We start from the raw sequence: 21,222 nt of genomic DNA, 5'->3' as shown, positions 1-21,222 counted from the left end.
ATGAATTTACATCCTAAGAGTCAATAAGCCCGTGTTCAGTGCTGGTGCCTCTTAACAGACACAGCCTGTTCCATCACAAGCTCTTCCATCAGTGAAAGGACGTAAAGAGGAAGCTCACAATAACTAAAGTATGCCTATAGTTGTGGAGTAAACCAGACTTCACTATTAATACCACTACCCAAATAACCTTACATTCTTTATGACTTCAGAGAAGATATTGTTGTACCTCAAATAAGTTTGAGGCTATGAAAGAAAATACGTTTTTACATAATCTCCAAGATATTTCTAAAATTTTTCTTCTCATTTTTGTAATTTACAGCTACCTACAGCATTCAGATGATCAAGTAAAGTTCAGGATCCCCTTGTAGGTAATTTATACTATAACATTTCCTAATAATGAGAGGTACCTCCAGTAAATCTGTTAAGTTTAAGCATGTCAGCTTAATGACCAGCATGATGTTCAGAAAGGGATCATGGTGCACTGGACCTGGTAAATACTTTAGTCTGACAAATTCTGTACTAGTTCAGAAGTGCATTCAAACATTAAATATACAGGTAAGATCCAAGACTATAGTGATGAAAAATAACTGCTGAGAGAGACAGAATTTCACAACTCTTACCCTGGACTTTATACAGTCTCATGGTATGTGTCACGTGTTGGAAAAAACATACAACTTCTGAGAAAAGTCTTCCATGAGCAACTCTTATGGTAGGTGGATCTGTAAAAATATAAGGCTACAAAAAGAAAATAGAAAGTTAATAATTATTTTAAATGTTTTGCATAAAAGAGTGTAAATAAATCAAAGTACTTAATAAATATTAAATAGTACCTTAAGTTTTTAAACTGTTCTCTAAGTCTAGTCTAAAAACTGGTAATTAAAAAATTACTCCTAATCTGAAATTCAGAAACTTTTCTTCAAAGCCTCACTTTTCCTTTAGCTAAAACTAAGATAACCTTCACTACATATCTCACAGGTATTTTATGAGGATTAATGGATACAAGGGCTACAGTTAAACAGAGTAATGTATTAATACTGCAAAGATCTGGATGGAGCTTTTCTGCTATCAAAATTATACTTGCTAACCAGTAATCAGACACTGTAGTTACATAATCTGTGGCAAATGGTTTGACTGTCTGTTTGGTTTGCTCACAGTTTGCTGTATCAGTGGTACAAACTGCATGGGGAAAGCTGCCTCTTCACTGTCTTGTGGATCAGTTTGCATATCCTTTTGAAAATGAAAGAGGAAGCTTTTTCTTCATCACAAGCAGCTACAGTTGCCAGGAGAGCCCCCTGGAATGCAAGCTAGAGCTGGGAACCATTAACAAACCTCCAGAGGGACAATGGTTTCTTATTAATGTCTCTCAAAGACTGGCAGAAGTTTCACCTATCCACATGCAAACCAAAGAGATGAAGAAAATTATTTGTCCACGTAGTTACAGTATTTTGAGTCTTGGCTAAGCAAATGACTTTTTTAAAACAGCTGATCCCAAACTGAACTGTGTACACTATATAGAAATACATGGATGGCTACAAAGGTAAAAACAGGTTAGATATTAAGTGTGTTGAAAGCCAAAAATGAAAATATAACACCTACTACTACTACTACTACTACTACTACAAAGTAACAGCAATAATAAAGACTTAACTCAAAAAAAACAAACAAAATACTAGGAAAACATGTTATTCAGAGGGATCTAAGCAGAAAGCTCTCAGAGTGTGGCTGTCCTCCTCCTGTATGTACCAATGTCGTAACAAGGACAGAACATGCTCTTTCTTCTCAAGCAAGGAAACCAAAGACCAAACACATCTTGAGGAAGAGACGGAATCAAGATTACATACACAGAGGCAAAACATGTCAGAGAACAAGTACCGGTACATATCATCTGTTCATCTTTGAGCAAATAACTATATGTATATTGACAGAGAATATTTCAAGAAGTATTGTATAAAAGAATAAACTGCAACTTCTAAAGACTAAAAGCTTGCCTTTCTATTTACATATTTATTCTTAAAACTTCAGACAGAACATCATTTAATAAAAGCTTGGCCAGAGCTCCAAGAGGCTACTCTGCAGCTATCAACTATGGGAGTACTTTGTACAGGAGTTTGGTACAGGAATCATAGTTGCTTACACTTCAGTAAGACTGGTTGTTTTAGGGAGAGAGGGGTTTTTTCCACAGATCATCACAGCAACATTTTATCCTGTTAATCAGTATAAAACCCAAGTGAGTAAAGAGTCTTTTTGACTTCTTAACAATTGACATGAAATAATGATGGCATACTTCCAAGGGGTCTCATCTTATCAAGACAGACAAGAGTTACTAAGCAAAACCTATTTCCTAGCTGACAAATCCAGGAGCAGCATAGTATTAGGAGGGCACAGAAGCCAGATGAAATAACCATCTGGGATAAAGGAAACTTGAAGACCACATCTTAGGTTAGAATTTGAGCTGGCTTTTGGTTCTTTTATCACCACAAAAAACTGCCAAGATCAGTAAATGCAGACTGAATCTCCCCCTTTTTTCTGGCAGGAGACCTTGCTATCTGCTTATCTATCACACACAGCTAGAGAAGACAAACTCATTTAACCTGGTGACTACATGCTCCTAGAAGTATGTTTAGATTACCATCCCACAGACAAACTGGATTACTGACAGGAAGGTGCAATAATCAAACCCTTCAAAATCCTACCTGCAGGGCAACATGAAGAGCTTCAAGTTAGCAATGAAGGACTGAAACAGCAGCTAAAGAAACTCTCAGAAAATTAACTGAGATACCTGGGGTCTTCAGGCCAAGCAAATACCCTCACTAATTACTACTTAGGAGAATACTACTCACACAAACATCCGCCTATCAAATACATTCTGTTAGCAAAGTAACATATCTTATGGGCTTATTTCTGTTGTTTGTAAGAACATTCCTCAGTAAGGCTCTCACTGGAGCTATCCAGGATCAAACCAGCAAAATGGAGAGATGCTGGATGGGTGACAAAGGAATGCAAAAGGTTGTACTCTTATTAAAAATTACTTGAAGTAATTTTTTTAAATAGTAAAAAAAAAAATCCTTGGAAGGAACACTGTTCCATCAAGCTTGTTAGTATGAAACATGATTGTGACATTGACAAGTACCAAAATACATTGTTCCTACACAAGTAGAAAGCTGAAATAAGATGCATTTAACAGCTCTCAGATTCTGGGATATTGCCACAAACACCAAGTTTACACACTCAGTCTCCAAGCTCCATATGTAGCCTGATCAGCTCCCAGCTGAAGATAAAGGGAATCATAATTACCCTTCTGAACTATATGGAAAGAAAAGGTGATAGGAAAGAAAAGGAACTGCCATTTTGCAAATATTGTCTGAAATTAATTATTATTTTTTAAAAAAGAGAGAAATGTACCAAAACCAGTTTGCAGGCCTTTAGTTCAGACACACTGCAGCGAAAAGTTACACATGAGTAAAGAGAGTCATAAAGGCACATGCTCTCATGTGGCTTTAGGGGTTAGACAAGTTCTTTCTGACACCAAGAGCAGAGCTATGATGTATACTCAAGTTCTCAAGGATGTCTGTTGCTTCCCAATTGTTGGGCAAATGAGAAAAAGCAAGAAGAAAAATGTACTGAGAGAACAGGGAAGCCTCTTAATCCATATTTAGTGCCTAGAAAAACAAAAATCTTAGAAAGTGATTTCTTGATAGTCATCAGGAGACATACAAAGTTCAGAACCTATAAACAGACAACTGACCAGGTTTGCCATGCTGAAAACATTTCACTGAATCAGGCTTTTAAGCACCAAAACATCTTCATGCATTGAACATGAAATTATTATAGCATCACTGTAAAGATCCTTGGAGAGATGCATAGAGCCCTGTGAAATGATCATGGTCCTGGATCTGAAATATAAAGATACTTTTGATGTGGAAGTCTGACCAAAATGCAGAAACGGGCCTCCTACTACTCAGACAGAAACCACTTTCGTTTCTAAGTGGAAGGAAAAAACAATGATAGAGCTATTTGCAAAACTGACTGGACAAACCCCTGGTCTAAATTCAGTGTTTACTCTGAGAGGGAGATTGGATTAAATGACCTTCCAGAGTGAAGGGTTCTATGATTACTCAGACACTAAACTAGGAATAAAAATATCTGGGTCTAATACCCACTGGTAGTCCCAAGACTACACTTCTAAACAGTTAAAATGAATGTGACTACTGTAAAATCTGTTCCACTCAGCTCCACTGGAATGAGTTCTGTTGTACAAGATTAAGTAGCCTGCTGTTGTAGGTTTTGTTTAGCCTGGAAAGCAGTATTTTCAGAAAGAGGATAACAGAACTATGGGTCAAAGGGTCCAGAAACTGTTTTTCAGTACTCTTATTCAAGAGAAATACGACAACCTTGCCTTGAAGGACAGAGTGGCGAGAGAAGTGAGCTAGAAATTTTAAGAGAGAATACTTGGAGCAAAATAATATCCCATAGCTCCCTATGATATCTTAAAATACTTGGCATCAAATGGGATGCCTAAGTGCCAGGGGGTGGAGACAACTGGAGACATGCCTTCACTTAAAGGTTTACTGCCCTGCATAGAAGCTGGCATGGCATATTGCAGCCTGAAGGCATGAGGCATGGGCAGTAAGCCTTTCCCCTGTAGTCAAGTGAAGCAATACAAACTATCTTAGCGTGGCCTAGAAATTTCTGGCAGTGCAGTGCACTATTGGTGTGGAAGTCAAATAAACTATGCCTAGAGGAAAGCTTTCCAACACTGTCTGAATTGCTCTTGATATGCCTGAGATTTTAGAAAAAGAACATAAGACAAAGCCTACAGGAAAAGTTGCCTCTCAATAGCAGACTACCCTTCATTTGAAAGGTTTGAGATTATACTGCGTTGGGGTGGTGGGGAATAAAAATCAAATACTTTGAGCTCTGGAGCACTGAGTTTTAAGAATTACTTGGCAGAAGAAGATGGTTGTCATTTTAATACTTTTGTCTCCAAAACCAACCTCCCCTAATATGGGGGCAGATCTTTAGATGACAGACACAATGTCTGAGGAAAATACATAGCACCAAGGAAAGAACAGAGACTGATTCTTGAGTATTTTGAGTACCTGCCAGGTAGTGGTGCTTGCGTACTTGTCTTTTTTTGCTATCAGGCATGCAAAAACAGGACAAGCATTGAAAATAAGGCTGCTATGCTTGAATGAAGGTCCTCTACCCTTTTGAGAGGCCAGATCTGAAGACAGATCCAGCAGGATACTCTAAATGGATAGTCTCTCTCCTTTTGGGCAGTGGAACACCCCAAGCTCATTTATAAAAATGCAGAAAGATACCATTATATTTTGCTTAGTTTTGAAGGCCAGGCATTTAGACAACTCAGATATGTGTTCTTCTATGAGAAGTAGAAGCAAGAGGTAACCCTGACATATTAAAAAAGGACCTGTCTCAAAAACAGTTTTTTGAAGCTAGTAGCAGCCTCTGCAGCTATGCAAGTCAGAGATCATCATCAGTAAAGGAAGTCCAACCATGGAGATAAAGTGTGAAGAGGAAAAAAAGGAGAAAAGCTCTAGCACTAGAGATCCTGTGGGACAAAAAAAAATGTGCAGTATATCTTCTTGTGTATTCTGTTAGTACATAAGTACATACAGCAACTCATACACACATGTGCATAGACACAGCTGCCTGAGGGAGAATCACAGCTTCCCAGTCTGGGTCTATCAAAGAAATCCACTTTGATTCTGAAAAATTTATTTGTAAAACAAGAAAATGAACCACTCACATTGATCCCCCAAACACTTCAGCATCTGACTCCTTGGGAAAAAAAACTGTGTTTTTCTATTCCTTATCGATACTGAGCAGGCTTGTAAGTAGATCATCACATTCTAGCTCATCTTGAATACAGGGAAGAAAATACAGACATCTAACCATTTCAAAGTTTATTGAATACTGATTTGCCCCTTCCCCAGATCTAACAAGTTTACAGAGTTGGCCATCCTTCACAAAATCACCAGAGATACAAACATGTTTTGCCTGCATAGGCAGGATGCTTTTGTTTACATTTGTTGTGAGGTCCAAGGTAGTCCCTTCCTTTCAAACCTTGGTAACATTGTCAGTAAGTTAAGCAGCACAGACATTTTAAAAAATTAAGATACTGCCTGTCTTTTTCACTGGTACCTTGCTTTTGTTCTGTTTTGCAAAAACTACAAAGACACAATAGGAGCACTGCCTCATCTCCAGAGCTGCAGCGTGAAGCATCTGCTCTGTGTTACTGTCCTGGACTTCACACTGGTGTCCTGACTCAAGGCTGCCACTGAGCTACTTCGACACTTCAGAGACAGCAGGGACAGAATCATTAAGAATGAGTGAACCCTGTTGAACGTAAATCACACAAACAATTAGAAGACTAAATACACTAAAAGGTTTAAAACTGCCAACTCACAGATATGAAAATATGTGTTTCTAGGACAGAATACTAAAAGGAAAGGAAACTGTTCTGTCTACTTTCAGACTGATCCACACATATAACAACAACAAAAACCAGAATGATTACTCTTGCCTATTTCCTGAACTGGTAAACATCAAACTCCAAGCTTGCTTTATGGAAGCAACTTAAGTTTTCCCAGGAGAAACTGGGCAGAAGAAATATTCTGCAAACTAACTAACTTCTTTAAAGTGTTCATTATTTCACCATTTCCTTTCTGAAATACCACTTCTCCAGTTTCCAAAGTTGTACAGTAGATTCTGCATTATAATTAAGTCAGTGTAAGAACACTGTCCTTTCTGAATTTCCAATTTGAAAATTAATAGGAGTATGCTGTTGCCCTCCAATAATTATGTAGCTAAAAATACTGATAACCCTAGACAAGTATAACAAATCAGAATAGTTGCTTGCTACTCCGTCATTATATTCATCACTTGGGACTCAGTATCTTAATTACTATATTAAACTACATATGCTAATATCAGCTAAAAAAGTACTACACTCTGAACTGGAAGCTGCTCATTCACAGTAAAGAAATCTGAAGAATCAGAAAAGTGAAGAAATGCAGAAATGAATCAGTATGTCCTATACAATCACCACAGGAAGTGAAAGTGAACTTATTTTACTGATAGCAAATGTTCACATCTCACTGGATTTCTTGCAAAGCGTATCTTAAATATTCTGTATATTTTTAAACTTTCACAGTAAAGCTGTGTTTTTACCCAAATCTAGGGTTATGAAGTATGAAGTCCTGCCAATCATTTCAATAACAGATGTCATTATTTTTAGCCACATAACCGTATTTCAGGGTTGGAGAATACTAGCTCTTCCAATCTGTCTTTGCAGAATGCTTCACTTCAAGATTAGAATCTCTTTACAAATGGAAGACTTACCTTGGCATCTCCATCAGGTAAGAAGAGATAAGCTCCACTTTTATCCCGGTTACTTGTAGTTCCATACCAAGCAAACTCCACCTTCATTGGATGATTTTTACCATCTTCTTTGGTATTTATTTTCTAAGGACAAAGGATCATGTTTGAAATAGTTGACACATTTGGGTTTCCACAAATAAGAACAGAAGTTCTTGAAAAAGTAAAACATAGTGTTCTGAAATATAATGCAACACACCTCCAGTAATCCAGACATTCCAGAAAACCACAGTTTCATGTAGGAATTTTCTAATATTATATTATCCATAGAATTCTGCATTTCTTTTATCTTGAATAGTCTGTCTGGCTTCTCCTGCCTACTATTCCTCATGTATATATTATAGTCTGCTAAAACTGCTTCTGAATTCTCAACTTCCAAAAGCTGGTAAACTGCAAGTCCCAGAGGTGGTAGATGCGCCACGAAAGAGACCTGTTGGGAGCAAAGAAGAAGCCATTATTAAAAATATCAAAGTATCAACTTTTTATACTAAATTTATGCTCACAGTAACTCCTTTTACTTCATAGTAGCTCAAGTTGTGTTATGTTTTCATAGAAACTATGTGGACAACACAAAGATGTTTCAGCTATCACTGAGCACTGCTTATGCAGCATCAGAGCCTTCTCTGCTTCTCATGCTGCCACAGCAGCAAGGAGGATGGGGGTGCACAAGAAGTTGACAAAGTAGCTATTGAGAAGCACTTTATGAATTAGATAAATCATGTTTTTTAGGGCATCCCCTTCATTGCCCTCCATTACTTCCAGAATATATGCAGCTAGTACATTAAATCCTTGACAACAGCCAACAGATTTATTCCACCTGGCATAAGCCAGCAAAATACATTTTAATAGGACTTGATATTGCTCTGCCTCCTGGGAGGGGACACAGCTGGGACAGCCAACCACAAACGGCCAAAGAGATACTACAGACCATATGGCATTGTGCTCAGCAACAAAAGCTGGGAGAAGGAGGAAGATGGGACTTAGGTAGCGATGGTGTTTGTCTTCCTAAGTAACAGTTACATGTGATGGAGCGCTGCTGCTGCCCTGGAGATGGCTGAACACCTGCAGGTCCATGGGAAGTGGTGAATGAATCCCTTGTTCTGCTTTGCTTGCATACATGGCTTTTTCTTTACCTATTAAACTGTATTTATTTCAATCACTGAATTTTCTCACTGTTACCCTTCCAGTTCTCTCCCCCATCTCACTGGGGAAAGTAAGCAACTGGCTGTGTAGGGCTGAGCTGCTTACTAGGGTTAATCCACAACTGAAGGACAATTGAAGACACTTATTGAATTATCTTCACAGGAACATTATCACAAAACAAGTTCAACTTAGCTGCCAAGTCACAAGCAATCAGACTAAGAATTTCAGCCCGAAAGTGACACAGTACTATTACAATAATACAGTAATATTATATCACTAAGAATTTAACAAAATACAGTTTCTGATGTGTGATCATCGAGGACAATGTTCTATAATGACATATGATTCAAAAATTTGCAGAAACTTTGTTTAAAACCAAAAACAAGATGTGGACTCAAAGTCACCTGTCTAGCCTGAGTAGAAGAGTAATAGAGATTACTACCTAGCCTCAATATCTGGAAGACACACACACACACACACACAAAAATAATAAAAAAAAAATCAGAATCTAACTACTTAAGCCATTACACTAATAAAATCGTCCAGCTTGGAGTGCTTGAGCACATACAGACTGTGACTGTGTGTATAGATTATCACTTGAAGGACGAAACTGTTTTAGAAAGGTAGGGGAAAAGACACATACCCAGTATTTTGTATTCATGCAGCTGAAACTGAACTTTTAAATGTTGCATACACCATATCACAAAAGTTTAATAACTTATCAATTTAAGAAACATTCATGCTAAATATACAAGGTGTTTTTTCCTTAAAATGACTGAATTAATGGCATTATCTGTAGAAGACAGAATTGCCAATATTTGAAGTACACTTTCTGTTTTTTTCTAACTGTGAAGCTACATCTGTCAAAAAAAGACCTCAATGCTTTTTACTTAAGAGTAGCATACCTGATATGCTTCATGTGATACTGTAGTTGCTCCATCCCAAATAGCACTGATCTGGACAACAACAGCTCTTCCCAAAGGAGATAATAATTTAACTCTGGGTGAATTCACATTGACTGAAACAACTGAAAATCGCTCTTGTTCCGTAGGATTATATATCAAAAGATACCTGCAAAAACATATTAGCCAAATTATCTTTTGGCAAGTAAGATTCCTCCTTCAGGTTTAATATTATTGCACATAAATTTTACAAACAAAGCATTAAAACAAAGTTAGAACAATAGTACATACCACAACAAATAAATATGCAAAACATAACTGGGAAACAACGGATATTTAACATCGATTGTTGGCAGATCTTTTCTTAACGCTATTATTTTCCAAGCTATTTTGAAAATACGTTACAATAAAAATATATCAGTTTGCCATCTTAGCTCCTGAAGTACTGTTATTAACAGTTGCTATCAGAGTCGAGACATTTAAAGGCATTTAAAATGTATCTTTCAGGCCAAGCTATTAAATTCTTATGCACAGTTGCTTTTCCTTTAACATAATTTAGAAACAATGAAGTAATGAACAAAACCTGCTATGCATGTATTTATCAGATACTCTTTAAAGCAACTGGTTTCTCTCTGCTATAAGGGAAAGTTCACAATTTTTTAAATTATAATTTACAAAAATTGCCTATGGTAACTGCCTGCATATACATAGACATCTTTTTATAATGTACATATGGAATAAATAGTTTTAACGTAACCTTATGTCTGTTCTTCCATTTGAACACAGATTGTGTTACTAACTGAAAAAAATTAACCCTGAAACTGAATACAGTAACTTTATTAGCCTATATATACACATACTTTTTTTTTTTCAGAGGTTTGTATATTTTAAGGTATAGAAAAATAGAATTACACTAGAACATTTGTGCCTTATGTATCTGTAGGACTATCATTGTACTTCTTGTCTTTTCAATGCCAAGCTCAAAGCATTCACTATTTACAACTGCTCCCTGAAGTTTCCCTCTGTTCATTTCGTCCTTTAAAAAAATTGCCTTTAACAATGAAAAATGTTCTTGCCAAAATTCCTAATAACTTCTCAGACACACAGCAGAACCAATATTCTATCTGCAACCTCCCTGACCCTTCCCACAGTAAAACATAGTTTACTTCTTCATGAAATATCCTGCACCAGTTTTTATGACATCCACTTCTTACTTATGAAATCACTCCTTCAGCTTTTCTTCAAAGTAGATTATCCTCATTCTCTGCTGTTCTCTATGAAGATTCCTGAGGGTTTTGTCAGTGGTTTTCTTTCTTTTCCTTTCACATCTTAGCCTTCAAATTCAATCACCACCTTCACAGATGAAATCACTTCATCTAGAATTGTCTCCTTTCACCCAAACTAGAAATCTCATTCTGTCACTTGGGTCTTTAACTTACATGTCACCTGTAGCTTGAACCTCTTTCAATAATCTCACATTCTGACTGTAAGTCTTCCAGGTTCCTTACCGATAAATTTAGATGCTCTGCTCTCCATTATTCACTAGGCTGGCACTTCTGCTAACAAGTTACTGACATAGCTAATGCATAGCTAAACCCTTTAAACTCTTCTCTTTTCCAACATCAGCTCTAAACAGACTGAGGGTAGTAGCCCTCTTTCACACACATGCCAGGGGAGAGTGAGGTCGCCTTGACACCATAAAGTCTGGCTGGCAGCAGACAGAAGTGCTGAGATGATACTTTGGAAATAATGAAACAGCAAAATTTCACAGCTGAGAGGCAGCAATAAACTGCTTAGAGTTACTAAGGAAGTACAAATTTAACTCCTCCTTTATTCTGAGGGAGAAGACTTTACACAATTCCAGTGTAAAATCAGAGAGACTAAGTTAATCCACCACTAAACTACGAAAGCAACACAGATAAAACACAAAAATTATTCCTTCTTCTCCATACTACTGAAAAAATCTCACCTACTTCCTTTCCATCCCATATTTTGATTCTTTTTTGCAACATTAGTTTAATTTTAACAAATGCAGCTTTGCTCTATGCATACTCAGAATCCTTGTGAATCCTAGCGAAGCTACCACTGTTCCCTTATCTGTCATTGGCTCCCTCTTTTTTCTGTATCAAAATTAGGCTGTTCAATTTCATAGCCCTTCACCACTACCCTATTACCTCACAATCACTAGGAAAGGTCAACTCCAACTTCTCACTAGTTGAATAACGTAAAATCGGACGCTATATTAGCTTTTTCTATCAGAATCTTTGCATTACCTGCCATTAAAAAAAATAAAAGATCTTTCCATAAAAACTATTTTTCCTTTCACTCCCTAGATGAAAATTCCTGTGCTGAAGTCACAACTTTGGTTCATAACTACTATTTTCCTTGCATATTTGTGCATCTAACTATGGTTAAATTGCCTTGTAGCACAACAAAAAGCACTTTAGGATGCTCTTTTTGCCCTGTTTCATGTTCAAGACTCCTAGGTTACTAACCAACACAATCGTTAATCATATTCTTGGACAGCTTTCAGAGTCTTTAAGAACTTGAGGAAGGCTTTGCAAGAACCTCCTCTGGACTTCAATAGGTGATTTTACACCTCTGCTTAACTGAAGATGTCTTATTTTGGATAAGATTTTAATTAAAATGTTAATGTAATTTTTTGGCAACAATTGCAAGGTAAAACCAAACTAAACCAACACTGCTCTCTGTGTAGACTCCTTAAAAAGTAGGAAGAAAAAAAAAAGTGAAATACTTTAAAAACTTCTCATATACTGTGAAAGAAGTGTAAGAACAGTCTCAGAAACAATACAGATCTAAGAGATGATCCAATACCAAAGCTCAGAACAAATCACCATTCTCATCAACAGAATATTACAAAAATCCTTTATTTTTTTCTGTAAAGTGGAATTCCTCAATTCTTATGCCTCTAAATAAAATGTTAGCTTATGCATACCATTCATTTCTAGTAATGCTACACATCCTCATTAAATTTCAATCTTCTGCCAAACAAATGACATATTAATGTAAAAATATTTCCAGAAACTTTGTTCATTTCCTGTTGATATAAACATGTTTCACAATCTTAATTAGCTGCATGACAAATTTACCCATGATAAAAGACCTGAGGAACTGCCGTATTTTCATTATATTTCTGTAGACTATATCTATCTATCTATCTATCTATTTTACGTTTGGATAAAACAAAGCTCTTGTTGTACCAAGGTACATATGCTTTCCACCTTGAATCAATTTATTATAAGTACATTATGTGTATGCTGAGTAAGAAGGCAGTCGAATTAAGCTAGTAAAGACAGGGCAGTTTTTAAGCATTCGAAATACAAGAATTTTGCCCAGATGCTACTATTTTGTTTTCGAATTTTATTTCAGCAGGACTTAGGCATTTATACTCAGTAAGATATAATTCTTGCGCATATACAAAAGCACTGATTAATGTAATTAGATCACATTACTTCTGAAGTATCATTCAGCTCCCACCCTTAAATAACATCCCACTACCTCTATTTAGACTTCTATATGAAACAGAAGAGCCTAAGCTGTATCATTACAAAAGAAGTCCTCCACAAATGTAGAATACAACTGCTGTTGTTACATTGCACAGAGAAGCTACTTGACAACATTTAAAGGTTCTCTATTCCAGATATTAAGGCAAAAACATGAATATTACTGTCTTTCAGAAGCAGCAAGCAATTAGTTTCCTTTCATTATTCAGATCACTGGTCTTTGGCAACACCATCAAAAAAACTACAAAACCTCACATCTTTTGTCCAAATAAAGGATGAGGGGTTGTGCTGGTTTGACTGAAAATGGGTTAACTTTCTCCATGGAGTTAGAAACCTTTCTTTTTTATAGCTAGCACAGTCATTATTTGGACATAGTTTGAAAACAAGAAGATGATAACCTGGGACACTGTCAGTGTTTTTAATTGCTCTGGTCTGAGAGCCAAGGACATTCTGAGCGCTCTGCCCAAAGGTGTGAGGCATCGAGGAAGGGGGGCATGGATGGGGCAGAGCTTGACTGACATCCAGACTGATCAATAAGAGTATTCCATCCCATTAGTATCACGTTTTAGATATAAGGAGATTTGGGCCTTACACTTTTTTCTCTCTTCTGCTCTCGCTATCTGGGTTGCAGTCAGGGGAGTTTCAGTCGGGACATTTAGTTTGGCTTTTTGCCATTTTGCAGAGGCCGCTCGGTTTTTCTGCCTTTTTCCTTTTTTTTTTTTTTTTTTTTTTTTTTCTCTTTTGGGATCAGCTGTTGGGACCGTGTGTGGCTTCCTGGTACTGGCTGCTTGGTGTGGACAGAGTTCATTGGGAATTGCCTTGAATATCTTTTATTTCTATTTTATATATTTTATATATATATATAATATATATATAAATAATATATATATATCTACTAGTAGTGTATTAGTATTTTGTTATTTTATTAAACTGTGTTTATCTCAATCCAAGTTTCTCCATTCCCTTTTGATTCTCTCCCTTATTAGGGGGATGGGGGAGGGAATGTGCGAGTAGCTATCATGGTTGTATTGGTAGCTCAGGTTAAACCACAACAGGGGTTTTAATGCCTACTTGTAAAATTCAGATTTAAAATATTACCCAAAATATTTTAGTTTAGAAACACCATTACGGCCAAGTGTCAGCCATCATTTCTTTTGCATATTCAAGATATTAAGGAATTCTGAAACTATTTTAATATACACAGTATTGAAACAAAAGGAAATCATATAACTTTCTACAGATAAAACCATGGCAAATTTACTCACAAAAAGACCACATATTCCATCTGTGCACTAGGAGCAGGAGTAAACAGGTCTCAGCCCCTCAAAAAATGAGATACAGGTGCAGATTTGAGCTTTTAATCCTAAACTGGACGCATCTCCAATGTGCAAATATTTGTGGTTTTAGAAAAGCAGATCCTGCCACTTGTTTTTCAGTCAGTTTTGGAAAGATATACCTAGAATTTTTTTACCCCACACTTTTCTGTGTCTCTGAAACCCAGAATGAGTATATTTTATTCATACAAGCATGGTCTTTTTGCCTATATAGCCTACCACATGCTATTAATACCCCTTCTATCAAACACATACATTCAAGTGTCAAAGAATATTTTGACTGGTCTTTCCTATAGTAAAGATTTAACTTACTGTGAAACATTTTCAGCCAGAGCTAAAAAAAGCCATTCCCCATTCTTATTTCAAGTAATTTCTTTATGGAGTTATCAAGAAAGTATTTAAACCAGTGGGCAAAATACAAATAAAGCAAATTCAGATCACTAACAACTTAAATATCTCTCTCCTAGAAGAACACTATTCCAAATTTTGTTTCTTAAAATGAAAAGTTACAGTATTTCAGACCACTGCTCATTTAGCTTCACTGATGTGCATAAACATTTGGGCATACATATATGGAGATACATACACACATGTACTGGTAACGCCTACAACACAATTATAATTTTCTTTTAAAGTTCATTCAATGCTGTCTTCACAAATTATGCATTCAACTAATGTGAGAAACCAGAACTCATTACTAGTAAATATTAGAGGATCATCCATGACAAAGAATTATTCAGAAAAGCACCTCTTCAAGGCACTTGGACTCACAGTAGTTTAGGACAACAGCTTTCATTGCTCAGTGGAACACATTTATTCAAGTTTGCTTTGAGAACCAGTTCCCTGAGGCACTTGATCTCAGACTGATCAGTTTTACTAGAAACTCTCTGATGACCCTTTGCAGAGAGATAAGAGCATTCCCCATTGTAGCTCATTAGAACCAGTTCTCTGGGCACATATGCAGAAGTTCAACACACAAGTTACATGAACAGCACCTATGAAGATGGTTAGTCTCTTTCCCTCTTCTATTACAGAGGCTAAGCCAAAAACCAGCTAGGTGGTGAAAAAAAACCAAAACTGCTACAAGTATATCCAAAATTGAGAAAAGATACAAGCCACAAAAACAAATCATATACTATGTCAACAGTCTTCCACTGAAGAACAAAAAAGAATCTAAGCATGTAAGTTCTCCTGAAACGTCAAAGGTGGGGGGAGTGAAAGGGAGAGGAAAATAATGAATACACATTAAAATGCTTTAAGCCCTAAAAAAAAGAACTGAAGTAACTCTGCATATGTTAAAAATCATCAGAAGGACTGGTGGGTTCGAAACCAGAATTCAACTAGAAAAGTGTTCTGACATGTCAGCATTTGATGGACTTTGATGAACTAAGATTCTGGCATTCTAAACAAAACTGAAATTCTCTAAGCAAAGTCATCTCACTGGGATGATAAAACAATAAAAACTCCAGACATCAAATGGGGGACCAGGAGAGAATCAAAACCATTCCATATCTCAAAATATACTTTGAAAGATGCAAGAGTCAGTAGATAGTAACATTGTTTAATTAGTAAATACTGATGTGTATGAGGTGGAAACAAACTGGAGATTAGTATTGAAACTCCATGAAGCACTGCTTGACATGGCAGCCACTAAAGATACTATTAAAAAATTTTAATTACGTTACTTCTGCTGTAAATTGGAGTCTTAAGAAAAAAAGAAAAGCCTGAGAAAGCTAGAATCATCAAAAATCAGAACCACGACCATCTACTTAAAACAGATATTTATCTGTGCATTGCAAACACATACAACCTCCCACGAAGAAAAGAGTTACAACTTCCTTGCACTGAAGCCCAAGTAAACATGTAATAGAGACTTACTTTTCTCAACTTTTAATACAGAAAAAAACCTAAAAAATAACTGGACTACGAAAATCATTTGTGTTATTTAAAAAGTTCTCTCATTGCTTCAGAGGGCCATAAGAAAAAACTTAAAGCAAAAAATAACCATAACAATTCCTTTTTCTTAAGAGGAAAATCTCTGCTGAATATGTACTCAAAACACTAGGTTAGGAAAACAAAAGTTATATCAAGTTACTTAGTTATGTTCAAAGCTCTTATGGTCTTTCACATAAGAGTCAAGGCCTCCTTAGTCTGATTAGTATGATTAAAGTGACATGTTAAGTACAGGTACCCTCATCCAGTTTTTTCCATATCTGGTCAAGTTTGCATGCATTTCTGCTATGAATTACTAAAGATGGAAGGAGTCTACAAACGAATAGTTCTGAAAACAGATGCCATATAAATGCCATACATACAACGTGAATTGTCCCTTACTCAAGTTTTTTTTTTTTAATTCCCCACCCCCCTACCGCCCCCTTCAAAAAAGGGGATTCAGGACACCATCTGGAATCATCTGGTCATGCTGGGCTTCTAGAATAAGTAGACATTTCCTAATATCTCAGACCATGTTCTTAATATTCCTTTAAGAACAAGACTAATCATCAAAAGCCAACTGTGCAGGCTCGTAATCATGACACTCTCCTTGATGGCAGATAAATGCTTTTTTCTAGAACTCTTCTATCAGTTACTAAATTGAGCTTTAGAACTGAAACGTTTCACAGCATTTCCAGAGACTTTTCAGTCCTATTCAAAATTTATTTAGCAAGAAAGTTAGGTAACGAAGAAAGTTTTGGACAAAGTCACTCAAAATCTCACACATTGTGACTAATCTAGTTCCTGAAAGCACTGAAGTCTGATTCATGCTTATTTTAAAGAAAATTGGATACTGCAGGTATTTTTAAAACTATCTTCATTTCCCCTTTTGCCACATGAATATTTATTTTTGAAATGTAAGAAGTTTTCCTGATATTATCCAAATTATACTTTTTTCTAATACACTATTCAAAACACCAAACTCTAAACTTCTGTGTGTCTTGAACTACTATCAATGATATTTGGTTCACAACTTTATTTTAATAGTTGCAAACCCTACCAAAAAGTAAGGAACCAAATTCAGAACATGGAAATTAAGAACGTGGAAATCAAACTCTCGGTTAATTTTGAGTTAAAAAGTCCATAAGCCCCTACGCAATTATTTAATGTATTTTTTGAAGAGATATGCATTACTTGTCCAATAATCCAAAAATAATTTTCTTAGTTCATATTCAGAAAGGAAGAAAACCAGTAATAACTAAGAGATGGAATAATTCTGCAGAGGTTGCCTTTTTTTTTTTTTTCCAGACGGGAAAATATACTTTCATGTCAAACGATACCAACTAATTTAGAGAAATATGATGTTAGGGATTTAGGATTTTTTTATTTTTCTAAATACAACAAGATACATACATCTACTATATATGCTACATATATATGGGGCGAGGGAGAGGTAGCAGCAAAATCCAGAATTTCCCAATATGAGGAAATAAGCCTTGACTTTTGCATTCCTATAGCGGACTGATCTGTTGCTACTAATGTAAATAGTTATTACTCAACACTTCTGACCTCATCGGAAACCTACCTACCCACAGTAAAAAAAAAATTCAAAATAAAATAAATGTATTACTCTGCAAACCGTTAATGTGTAAAACAGTTAAAATACCCAACACTCAGACAGCTCTTTCATCAAAAGCAATACAGAAACACTTTTCCTTTTAGAGCAGATCCGCCAAGTGCCAAAATGACATTTGTCAGAGGAAAAACTTTTTATTCTAAACAGGAAATTCCTTTTGCCTATATGAAAAACAGCTTAAATTGCTGTGCTTGTGCATTAGGGACAGCACTGTAAGCAGAGCTATTCTCTCATTACAGGAACTAGTTCTCATACAAACACTAGGTAACATTTCAGGTCACTGGAAGGTCTTACATGCCTTAAGCTAGTCCACTTTTTTTTATTTCAGTTGCTCAAATAAAAGACAGTATTTACAAAACCGATTAGCCCATAACCTTAGGGCATGCTGGGTACTGCAAAATACCCTTGTTTACTAGAACTCTCAACACTACATTCAGGTGAAAAAAAAGCAAATGTAGATATTAATTACAAATAATACAACAGTGGACTAAAAGGTTGCTGTAGTCTGACCTCTTAACAAGAATAAGGATTCAACAGAACAACCTTGGACAAATGCTGCAATCACTATTCTTGAAAACATCAAAAACTCTTCATACTGTTCTGCAGCTCAAGCACCTATTTTGATAACATAGAATTAAATTTAATTACTTTACAGAAAACAGTATTTCTTCCAGTGATGCCCTCCTTCTTTCCACTGCAAGCATGATTCACTTTGTAACACACCTGTATGTATTTCTAGATTTATATTCCTCATCATCAGCCTTTTCAAAGGCTGAACAGATGATGCTCTTTCAACATCTCTTCGGTCCGAGTACTCCTGTTTCCCCATTAAGCCTTCACAAAATCTCATCTCCATCACTCTGAGTATAGAACACTATTTCAGCTGTATTTTACATAGTACATTTCCATTCAAATCATCCAAAAGCAAAATTGCCTCCGATACCATACGAATAACTATCAATCTGATCTGTAATGCCTAGTCTTTTTCTGCTTCACTAGTGCCTATTTGGTTGGTCCCTACATTATTCTTCCATGTGGTGTGTAATACTTCAACTTGCCTACTTCATTTCTTTCTTTGACTATGAAATATTTCCTCCAGTTAACTAAGATGGGATTAAATGCTAATCCTATATAGTTTGTTCCCACTACGACTTCAAATTCTATTTACATTCTATTAGCATGATTGATAAAAATAGAAAATAATTTGTGATTTTATAATCTAAATAATTTCCTGGGTTTTTTGTTTTTGCCTCACTTGAACAAAAAACTCCTCCCTGCTCAGATGAATACCCAGATATACAACTTGAATAATATATGATATCCAACAATTATCAATGAACATTTAAGTAACAGCTAGGCAACTAGCAAGTTTGTCTGTTAACAGAGTGAAGGTAGCACTGGCAAAAATGTATTTACAACAAACCCACTACAAATTAAATGATAGTGTGGAATTAAAACATGACACCAAATCTGTTTTTTTGCTTTTCAGTTTTTGAAAAAGGGGATCAGATTTACTTCAACATTCTTGTTTGGGTTAGTGGCTTGCTTGTTGTGTTTGTATTTTTTATTTTGTTTGGGTTTGTCTTCTGGTTTTGTTTGGTTTTTTTAAATTTTTGTCTGCCTATTTTGAGAGTGAACTTTCAGAAAACGCTACACCAAGTTAAGCTCAAAACACCAAATGAAACTACAGGGAAAGTATGCTTTAAAATGCATCAACACAATTATACTGGATGTTTCAAAAAGATGGACCCAATCTGAAATCACTATTGCTTTGAAATCGGGTTAATCTTTTTGAAACACCCTGTATTACCACATTTAGTTTCAATAATAAATACAGCTTCAATGTATACCACCTCTGAGATACAGAAGAGATGCTGAAATCATTAGTGTTTATAACTGTACAACCCTAAAGACTAAATTAACTAGAAAAGTATTTTGTGAGGAAAACCTTATGATCCAAGCGCTGTAGTCTCAGATACACTGATCATCTGCCCCTGTACTCGGCACTGGTGAGGCTGCACCTTGAATACTGTGTTCAGTTTTGGGCCCCTCCCAACAAGAAAGATATTGAGGTGCTGGAGAGAGTTCAGAGAAGGGCAATGAAGCTGGTGAAGGGTCTAGAGCACGAGCCTGATGGGAAGCAGCTGAGGGAACTGGGGCTGTTTGGCCTGGAGAAAAGCAGGCTCAAGGGAGATCTTATCGCTGTCTACAACTACCTGAAAGGAGGTTGTAGCACAGAGGGTGTTGGTCTCTTCTCCCAAGTAGCAAGTGATAGGACAAGAGGAAAGGGCCCCAGGTTGTACCAGAGGAGGTTCGGATTAGGTATTAGGAAAAACTTCTTCATGAAAAGGGTTGTCAGGCATTAGAACAGGCTGCCCAGGGAAATGGTTGAGTCACCATCCCTGGAGGTGTTTAAAAGGTGCATAAATGACATTCTTAAGGACATGGTTTAGAAGTGGGCTTAGAATCACAGCATGTCCTGAGTTGGAAGGGATCCATAAAGATCACTGTGTCCAAATCCCGCCCCTGCATATGACAACCCCATGGTTCACACCGTGTGTCTGAGGGTGTTGTCCAGTCTCTTCTTGAACACTGTCAGGCTTGGGGCCGTGACACCTCCCTGGGGAGCCTGTTCCAGTGCTCCACCACCCTCTGGGGGAAGAACCTTTTCCTAATGTCCAACCTAAACCTCTCCTGGCACAACTTCCTGCCATTCCCTCAGGTTCCGTCATTGGTCACCAAAGAGAAGAGATCAGCACCTGCCCCCCCCTCCTCCCCTTTTGAGGAATCTGTAGGCTGGCAACGAGGTCTCTCATCGGTCTGTTCCAGGCTGAATAAACGAAGTGACTTTAGCTGCTTGGCAGTGTTAGGTTAATGGCTGGACTCGATGACCTTAAAGATCTTTTCCAAAACAAAACAAAACACTGTCAGATCTAAACATGAAATTTGTTACACTGGGTGTTTTAATAAAAATTCAAGTTAAGCAAACAGATCTCCTCTATATAGTCAGACAAAATCAAGTTCTCCTGAAAAGGAGATTCCGATACCTTCCCAAGGGGCTTTTCATTGACTGGACAAAATCTAAGTAGATTTTTCTTCTTGTAAATTTAAGAATCCTAATTTAGGAATACCAATACTGTAACAGATATTTAAAAAAAAAAAAAAAAATCAATCAATTGCTATCTAAGCAGAAACCCTTATAATCCAATTGAACTCTTGATTATAGAGTAGACTATTAATCTTGAATATATATAATCAAATATTGTTATATATTAACAAATATTAAGATTTTTGCCTCTTCTAAACAAGACACATTTTCTAGTTTATGAAAAAAATCCTGTAGGAATCTAATC

At 36.5% G+C, this 21,222-nt stretch overlaps 1 protein-coding gene across 1 annotated transcript in view; it reads right to left on the bottom strand.

Annotated features, from left to right (window-relative positions):
* The window catches only part of MAN2A1 (mannosidase alpha class 2A member 1), a 112,429-nt gene that overhangs the window by 27,783 nt on the left and 63,424 nt on the right, over nt 1-21,222 (bottom strand). Inside the window, exons 13-16 of the mRNA XM_082075491.1 lie at nt 9,447-9,612; nt 7,598-7,828; nt 7,363-7,485; nt 621-735 (exon numbers count right to left, since the gene is read on the bottom strand). Of these exons, the coding sequence (XP_081931617.1) occupies nt 621-735; nt 7,363-7,485; nt 7,598-7,828; nt 9,447-9,612 (635 nt within the window). The remainder of the gene's footprint in view (nt 1-620; nt 736-7,362; nt 7,486-7,597; nt 7,829-9,446; nt 9,613-21,222) is intronic.

This window comes from Streptopelia decaocto (genome assembly GCF_964273445.1).
Source record: "Streptopelia decaocto genome assembly, chromosome: Z".
NCBI lineage: Eukaryota > Metazoa > Chordata > Aves > Columbiformes > Columbidae > Streptopelia > Streptopelia decaocto.
The sequence above is the reverse complement of the archived record's forward strand: the minus strand, read 5'-3'. Positions and strand labels throughout refer to the sequence as shown.